This window comes from Cornus florida, unplaced genomic scaffold, assembly GCF_030987335.1.
Source record: "Cornus florida cultivar Cherokee Brave unplaced genomic scaffold, ASM3098733v1 CherokeeBrave_3.0.0_Hap2_Chr10, whole genome shotgun sequence".
In the NCBI taxonomy this organism is placed as follows: Eukaryota; Viridiplantae; Streptophyta; class Magnoliopsida; order Cornales; family Cornaceae; genus Cornus; species Cornus florida.
The window spans coordinates 86,919,585-86,928,502 of NW_026775580.1; the positions used below are offsets into that span (position 1 = coordinate 86,919,585).

At 34.1% G+C, this 8,918-nt stretch overlaps 2 protein-coding genes across 2 annotated transcripts; both read left to right on the forward strand.

Moving 5' to 3' along the window:
• Positions 1-1,596: 1,596 nt before the first annotated feature.
• LOC132279743 (uncharacterized) lies at positions 1,597-8,918 on the forward strand. The gene is made up of 8 exons (XM_059781779.1): positions 1,597-1,722; positions 1,897-1,996; positions 2,636-3,208; positions 3,345-3,574; positions 3,762-4,500; positions 7,500-8,113; positions 8,454-8,480; positions 8,577-8,918. Exons 5-6 carry the CDS (start codon positions 3,847-3,849, stop codon positions 7,683-7,685), a joined length of 840 nt encoding a protein of 279 aa, XP_059637762.1. The 5' UTR covers positions 1,597-1,722; positions 1,897-1,996; positions 2,636-3,208; positions 3,345-3,574; positions 3,762-3,846; the 3' UTR covers positions 7,686-8,113; positions 8,454-8,480; positions 8,577-8,918.
• Positions 1,904-3,776, forward strand: LOC132278060 (NAC domain-containing protein 76-like). The gene is made up of 5 exons (XM_059779888.1): positions 1,904-1,996; positions 2,636-3,024; positions 3,076-3,208; positions 3,345-3,599; positions 3,762-3,776. Exons 1-5 carry the CDS (start codon positions 1,904-1,906, stop codon positions 3,774-3,776), a joined length of 885 nt encoding a protein of 294 aa, XP_059635871.1.

Consider the following 8,918-nt stretch of genomic DNA (forward strand, 5'->3'; position numbering starts at 1 on the left):
TGAAGGTGAGGGTTGGATTTGGGTGGTCTGGAGGTCCAAGATGAAAAATGAACTGAATGCCGGTCTGAAGTTTTTTTTTTTTTTTTTTGAAACGACGTAGTTTAATGTAAGGGATAAAATTGTCTTTTACTATTTCCGTTTACACCAATTGGTCGGAGATGTCACATTAGGGGTTAATTGCACCAAATTCAATAGTTTAAGGGGGCAAATTGTAATTCAGGGGGGTTAATTGCACATGACAAATAGTTGAAGGGGTTTTTTTGCACTTTATTTTAAATTTTATTAGGCACTTTGTAATTTGAATTAAACTCTTTAAATAATTTTTAGGTAATTTTTTATTTATAAAAACTCTTTATTTATATTAATAATTAAATATAAACATGTTACAAAAGGAAAAAGAAGGGAGGTTTTCAATCGTATCTAAAAGTATGATTATTAACTGAACTAAAAAAAAAAAAACGTCGGATTTGACATAATAGTTTATTAGGTAGTAGTACTACACATGGACATATTTTCCTAAATTAATAATCCAATTCAACATTCTTTAATCCAATAAAAAAACAATACAGTACTAAACAAATTAAGAAACTATTCAAATGTATAGAACTAATTTACTTCTAAATCAAATATAAAATGGACCCCGCCAGAAAGATCCCTTCTCAAGTCAGTCAAATTGCCTATGAACCCTTTACGAAACTACCACACGAATATTTAAAAACAGGGATGATGTTACAAAAATTTGTACTTTCATAATACACCTATTTTATTAGGTAAGAATTTTTATTTTTTATTTTTTATTTTTATCAAGAGTTAAGAATCTTGTTGTTTCTTCATTTTTTTTGTTTTTTATTTGTTTTTTAAAAAATAAGTGTCTATGTTACTCGAGTGATTTTGGATTTCTCTTTTTTGCACAAAGGCCGAGAAAGAAAAATAAATTTTATTAGATAATTTATAATTTGAATTAAATTTTTTAAATAATTTTTAGGTAATTTTTTGTTTATAAAAATTCTTTTTTTATATTAATAAATAAATACTGAAATATTAAAATACCAAAAGATCATGAAAGGTTAGCCAAAAGGCTGACCCAAAAAAATTTAGTATTACAATTAATCTTAACCAAAAGGCTGAGAAAAATGTGATTATTATTTTTTTAGGTCAATAGTTTTATAAGAGTTTTTCATATAATTCTTTTTACTTAAAATCAATATAGGACAAGAAAAATAAATTTTATTAGGTAATTTGTAATTTGAATTAAATTTTTTAAATAATTTTTAAGTAATTTTTTGTTTATAAAATTTTTTTTTTATATTAATAAATAAATACTGAAATATTAAAACACTAAAACTCTTTACATATTTAATAATAGTACATATATATGTTATTTAAATTATTAATAATAGTCAATAAAATAATAAATACTAAAAAAATATAAATACTAAAAAATATATATAAATTTTAATCAACCAAATTACTATTTAGTAATTTGTAGTTTACAAAAGATTAAATTAATAAAGAAATTAATAAAGAATTTACCAGAACGGCCGTCTCAATCCTGAGTCGTTAAATACTTAGCCGTACCTCTCTATTGCAGTTGGTTTCTCCTGTCTCTCTCTCTCTCTCGCTACATTCTTCGTTGTCTCTGCTTTTCAATCAGCCTTTAGATTCACAAAACCCTAGCCATCTTCTTTCCGCTATATTCATCATTTCCTAGCCATCTTCAATGTGAGCCTCTCTCTTTCTCTCTCTATCTCTATTTTTCTCTCTACATTTGTATCTGCTTTTCGATCAAAGATTTACAGAACCCTAATTTTAAATCTCATTGTATTATAATCGTATATGTTTTATGATTGCTTTATTACTGATTCTCTTTTTTTGCGATTCTTCTACATATATTAGCGCAATTATGAGCGACGACAAAGAAGAAAAGAGATGCCCTCTCTGTGCAGAAGAGATTGACGGGACGGATCAATTGAAGCCTTGTCAATGTGGTTACCAGGTTAGATTCTCTTCTCTGTACAAATTGGATACATGGGTGGAGCAGCAGCAGATTTTAATAATTTTCTTGATGGTTCAAAATTGGATACTATTTCTTGATTTCTAGAGTACTTAATCTACCTGATTTCCATCTATTTGTTAATTTAGTTGTTAAGCTCATATTCACATAACCCTAGCCATCTTCTTTCCATCTTCAATGTGAGCCTCTCTCTCTCTAGATTTATCTATATACACACATTTATAGAATACATGTTTTATGATTACTCTATTCTTGAAAAATTTTATACTGATTAACTTACATTTTCTTTTTATCACACTCTGATTCATTGTTTATCTATACCGGGTCTTTCATGGTTATATTGAAGGTTTAAATTTGTTTGGGTTATGTTAAAAACCAAAGTTTTTCTTGCTTTTGGCTTATATTTTATTTGATAAGTACTTTTAGCATATATCTGCAAATATTAAATGAGGTTGTTGTTCTTTTGCCTCAGAATGATTTTTTAATTTTTTGGAGGTGGTGCTTTGTTTTATTTTTATAGGTTGCTTAAGTTATATAGTTATTAATCTTTAGAATATTGATTATATGAAATGTGAATTATTTTACAGTAATTATAGTTTCAATTGTGTGCCTCGATTGCAGAAAATGGAAGAATGGCGAAGAATGGTTCCTCCTGGGGTAAGGTTCTCACCAACCCCAGCTGAATTACTGAACGAGTACCTCAGGCCGAGGGTAAACAATCAATCTGTTCCAAAAGGGGTAATCAGAGAACTGAATGTATATCAGTTCAATCCGATGGAGCTTAAAGCATTTGCCATTGATAATGGTGACAATCAGAATATGTACTTTTTCACGAATTTACAAAGAAAAACAAAGGATGGGGTCCAGATAAGGCGCGGAACAAACGACGGGTGCTGGAGAGCTTCCAACAAATACTTGAATATTTTTCTCGAAACGGTGCTTATAGGCTTTCGAAAAGACTTGACCTATACTTGGAAGTCTGGTGGACATGGACGTTGGCTAATGAAGGAGTATGTGTTAGAAAAATAGTCAGATCTGGCACTATGTGTAATATACGAAAGGCCAGAGCTGCAGAACAATAAAGATACATCTGCACCTGTGCAGCCACCACAGGTGGAGAGTGGTTTTGGTGAATGTGCCACATCCATTGATACTCGGCCACTGCAAATCCGTGATTCGGATGCAATCATTGAGGTAAGTGGTCAATCCTGTCCTTCAAAACATTAATTTCTACTTATTTGTGGTCAATCCTGTCCTTTAGAAAATTAATTTCTACATATTCTTACCTTGCAAATACAATACTGACGAACTAATGTTCTTTGGCAAACAGAGAGATTTGCAGTACTCTGCAGAGAAAGATCATGATAGAGAGGATCTCAGAGGAAATCTGGCAATTGAAATTGGGCGAAAAACATCTGCCTTGAATTCTTGTTTGAAAAATGTAAGTGAAGGAGATGGGACGCTGCCTTTGCCTCCAGAAGTACCCAGTCAATACCATGCTAATTCTAAAGGGACCCAAGTATATGCTGGCAGGGATTTTGGCTTCCCTCATGGGGAGAGGTATGAAATTTGGTTAGATGAAACTGTATGTACTTTATTGAGCATATTGTGGAAATTAGATTTTTAAAATGGCAGTCTGTTATTTTTGGGTGTGCTTGTGTGTGCATGTTACGGGTTATTATATATTGGTTCTAATTTTCAATTCATTATGAACGTTCTCATATTCAATTTTGTCTTGTTTAAACAGGTGGGAATCAGTTGAAAGGATTGATGGTATCAAATCTCGGAAGTTACATGATGTTAAGGAGGCAGTTATTCAAGATGGCCATTCTATGCGCATGGAGAACATTAAAAGACCTTTCGGCGAATATGATGAGCAGAGTGGCGAAACAGAAGGTAGTCAGAGGGGTCATCATAATAAATATATGGGATCACGGTACAGGGAATGGGATGATCATTTAAAGAGTCAATATGAGAACATTGACGGGCATAGAGGAAATAGCACTCATAGAAAGCGAGATAGAGATCATGTTATGAATGAGCAGAAGGGATACGAACAAACAAGAATAAAAGAAGACAATCATTATTCTTCCAAGCACAAAGAAGAGGGCTGGTTTCAGAGGAGTGAAAGTCTGAAGGAGCAGGATGAGTGGCATGTGTCACATGACGAAACCTTGTTAAAGCGAGAAAGAGTAGCACGATGGGGAGGAATGAGGAGTAGACAAGCTGTAGAGGATAAAGCATGGATTACCCGAGAGAAGGATGGTTATAAAGGTTCTGCCAAAGATTACCAATTGAAAGACACAGGGCGGCAGAGTGAGACTGGTAATGATCGTTCGTTCGATGATTCTAATGGTCATGGGGCACACGATAAGACATCTAAAGACAATGCAAGGAAGAGCAAAGAATCTAAGGGTAGAGCTCACAATCCGTCGGGTTACTGCAAGAGAAACCAAGAGGACATTGGTGGTCAGATAAACGAGAAGGTATGCCACATCACTTAACATAATAAGATTGTTATATATTAACAAGTAACCTTTTGACACATTTCAAGCAATTTTTCTGTGTGCCTTTGATTTAGGGTTCAGGGGGGTCCAACACCTATACACCCACCCCCCACACCTAATACGGGATCCCTAAGTCCGTGTAACATAGATGTAGACCACGTTCCACCATCCCCGTACTAAAACGATCTGACTTCCGTGTAACAATAGGTAGTTGCTTTGTGCAAACAGCATACATTCAAGCTGCACTACCCCCCTAATTCCTTTGATTTCCTTAAAGAAGTTACATTTCCCCTAATTGTTTTCCCTTCATAGTTCTCTCATTTTTCTTTTTTAAAATTTATTTTTCTTCTTTTTATTTTACACTTATTGTGTATGATTTATGTACTTTAACCTCTTTTTTTCTTCTTCTTATTTAAAGTTATTACTGTAATTTCATGAATCAATGTGTCTTTTATGTTTTTGAAATTTTTCTTTACTGTAATTTTGTACGAATAATTACATACTATTTGAACGTTGATTAATGCATCATTACTGGAAGAGGAATTTCTCATTTATGGAGAAACTGAAGAATGTAGAATACAAGTGATGCCTAAACTATGTCTTGGTAGCTCACTTTACGTTTCCTATTTTCCATTATGTCTGTGTTTGGAGGGTTGAAGGGGGATATGTAAACTTATTTTCGGATTCGGATAGGCACAGGCTTTGCCTCTGCCTTTACCAAATAGATGGGTTTTGTTTAGCTAGATCTGTTGGTGGTTTTAGGTTCATTCGGTTCAAGCTCAAATGAGCTGCTCTGCAAACCAACAAAGCCCTAAAAGTCATTACATATGCCTTGAAAAACATAAATGCTATATGGTATCATTGTTCAGCCTGCCTAGCTCATCTTCAGCTTGCTAAGCATCACATTGCATTTTGGCATAGCTTGGCCTGTACGCAGTCATGATTTGCACTCAACAGAACTATGACTGGTTGTTAACTGCTATGATCCAATTGGTGGATCTTGGGTCAGGGATGGACCCATGTAGTAGTCTGTGGGGGCGGCCGCCCCCACTGACATTCTCTTTATTTGTATTATGCACCTAAAATTTTGCTAAAATTCTAATAATATTCCTACTAAATTTTTGATAAAACACCTTATACATACTGGTCATCCCCACTATTTTTCTTTATTTATATAACATACCTAAAATTTTCCTATCATGTCAGCTTGATAATAATTGAAATGAAGTATTTTCCTAAAAAAAAACTAATTGAAATGGAAGTATGAGCAAGTTTTAATTAAAATATCAAAGTTTTTTTGTTTACTCCCTCCGTCCCAAAATAAGTGTCAATCTTTTCTTTTTGGGCTCTCCCAAAATACTTGTCCCGCTTTAAACAAGGTATTTGACATCTTTCCATGAATGCCCTTGAAGTTTTACAAAATTTCAAACTTGATTATATATTCAAATTTGAAAGGGTAACTTAGTAATTTTAAAAGGAGGCAATGCAATAATTGCATGTCCACTTAAAAACTTCTACTCCCCAAAATGGACACTTATTTTGGGACGGAGTATGGTAGTTTGAATTATTTTATTGTGTTCAAGGCTGCCCGCTCTCAAATTTTGTGTGTGTCGGTCCATCACTGTCCTGGGTAAGGCAGATCCAGGTCGATTGTTTTCCATTGTTCGTCCTTTGAATTGATTGTTAGGTGGATCCCTCATACATTTCCTTCACTAGGTGGATCCATGATAGTTTTTCTTCAGAAGTTTTCTTCTCTACAAGGGCATGGAGGAATATATATATATATATATATATATATATAAAGAGAAAAAAAAAGCTAATTTCTTCAAATAGCATATTTCTTCGCTAATTGGACATCGATGTGACACCTCATGCCACATGAATCATGAATTGTTGTCGTACCAAAACTGGGGATGGATTGGAAATATGTTTCCACAATTTACATGCTTTCCGTTCTTTTTCTGTCAATGGATGAGTTTTAGTGGATTTGTTCTATTTTATCTTCTAGGCAGATCCATTATATTTTTTCTCCAGCAGTTTTTTTTTTTTTCTTCTCTTCGTGGATATGGTGGGATTATCTGATCTCTTTTCTAGTTCATTTATAAATGGCAGAATTCTCCACTTAGATGACATGCTACATTTATATTGTATTCGTTTTGCCACAATTTACATGCTTTAATTTGTTGTACTTGTATTTATTTTCACTCAATTCTTGTTGAGCTAGTTCAGCATGAAATTTCCTTGTGTTTGTTTGGGGTGAGTACATTTGTTGGATCACATGATTATCCGAATGAAGTTATTAAAGATGTAATACTATGAAGTTATATAGCCTCAAGAACAATAATACTTTGATTTGTTGTGAACTTGTGATACTTGTTGCCAGCACCAAGACGTATTAACCAATATGTGGAAGACATGGCATGAGAAAAGAATATTTTTTTATGATGTGTTATATCATTTCTAACCAATGACAATATGTTATTTTAAAAGAAAAAATAGTAGAAAGAAAAGAAAAAGAAAAAAACCTAGAATAGGATTTCTTGAGAAAAATAAAAAATAAAAAAATTTGGTCCTTGAAATACTATCTAACTTGTTGAATGACCAACTGATGAAAGAGAGAGGTTTGACAGTCAAGTAAAGATAATTTTTAATTACATTAGTAACATAGACCTTTACTATAACTTTGTGCAGTTGTGTGATAAACCAATCTAATAGGCATCCTTTGTCATATTGTGTACAGTGATCTTTATGTCCTTTCCACTCAATCGTTTAGGGTTCAAGTTATTTTATTTTGTCATATAATGTTATTTTTGTAATCATCGATGGCAATGATTCTTGAGTCTTGTTTAATTGCTAGCGTGTTAGATGATGATTCTTTTTTTTTTTCCCTAGTAATTAGATGATGAAATTTTAATTGATATTTCACCTGTAATAGTTTGCCTCCATTCTAATGATTTCTCTTTTGGAAATGAAAACAGCGAGGTTCTGAATCGCAGGGAAAATATTCTATGCGCTGTGACGATGTTAGTCAGAGGGGTCATCATAATAAATATATGGGATCACGGTACAGGGAATGGGATGATCATTTAAGGAGTCAATATGAGAACATTGATGGCATAGAGAAAATAGCACTCATAGAAAGCGAGATAGAGATGATATTATGAATGAGCAGAAGGGATATGAGCAAACGAGAATAAAAGAAGACAATCATTATTCTTCCAAGCACAAAGAAGAGGGCTGGTTTCAGAGGAGTGAAAGTCTGAAGGAGCAGGGTGAGTGGCATATGTCACACGATGACAGCTTGTTAAAGCGAGAAAGAGTAGCACGATGGGGAGGAATGAGGAGTAGACAAGCTGTAGAGGATAAAGCATGGATTACCCATGCCAGAGAGAAGGATGGTTATAAAGGTTCTGCCAAAGATTACCAATTGAAAGACACAGGGCGGCAGAGTGAGCAAGTCAAGAGAGGGGACCGAGTTGAAGATGAAAGTTCACTGCGTAGGGGACGCGAAAATGATTATCCTAGTGCTCACAATCCGTCGGGTTACTGCAAGAGAAACCAAGAGGACATTGGTGGTCAGATAAACGAGAAGGTATGCCACATCACTTAACATAATAAGATTGTTATATATTAACAAGTAACCTTTTGACACATTTCAAGCAATATTTCGGTGTGCCTTTGATTTAGGGTTCAGGGGGGTCCAACACCTATACACCCACCCCCACACCTAATACGGGATCCCTAAGTCCGTGTAAGATAGACGTAGACCACGTTCCACCATCCCCGTACTAGAACAATCTGACTTCCGTGTAACAATAGGTAGTTGCTTTGTGCAAACAGCATATGGTTCTTAGGGAGTGTTCTGGTCTGTTGTTTATCTTGCTTTGTTGCAATACGGCCTGTTTCTGACATGTATGTCTTACATTTTGCAGTGAATGGGAGATTCTATTCCACTGCATGTAAGTTTCTTTATTTATTTATTTTGATTTTCTTTTTAAGTTCTGGCAAAGGAAGGCATTTTAGAGAAATATAACTAAGCTTTTGATTTTATGCAGATCATGATTGGATAGCATGCAAAGTGGGCTGACAAGTGGCGTCATATATTTTTTGATAGCTTGAAGTCATTTCCAACTGTTAACATTGCCCCACAAGAGAGGGAGATAAAAGGGTATATCCCCTTGTAAAAATAACAATACATTTGATGTTTTCAGCTATCATCCTCTCTCTCTCTCTAAATTGGAATGGTACAGGAATTTTAATGTGGAACAGGTATGGGTCCGAAATAGTTCTTTCTGGAAAATTAACATTAGGTGTTGATGTTCTATTGTGTTCTTTTGGTTGTAAATGAATACTAGTAGGGTTTTTTGTGAAGAAAAGATAGTATCCCCTTGTAAAAA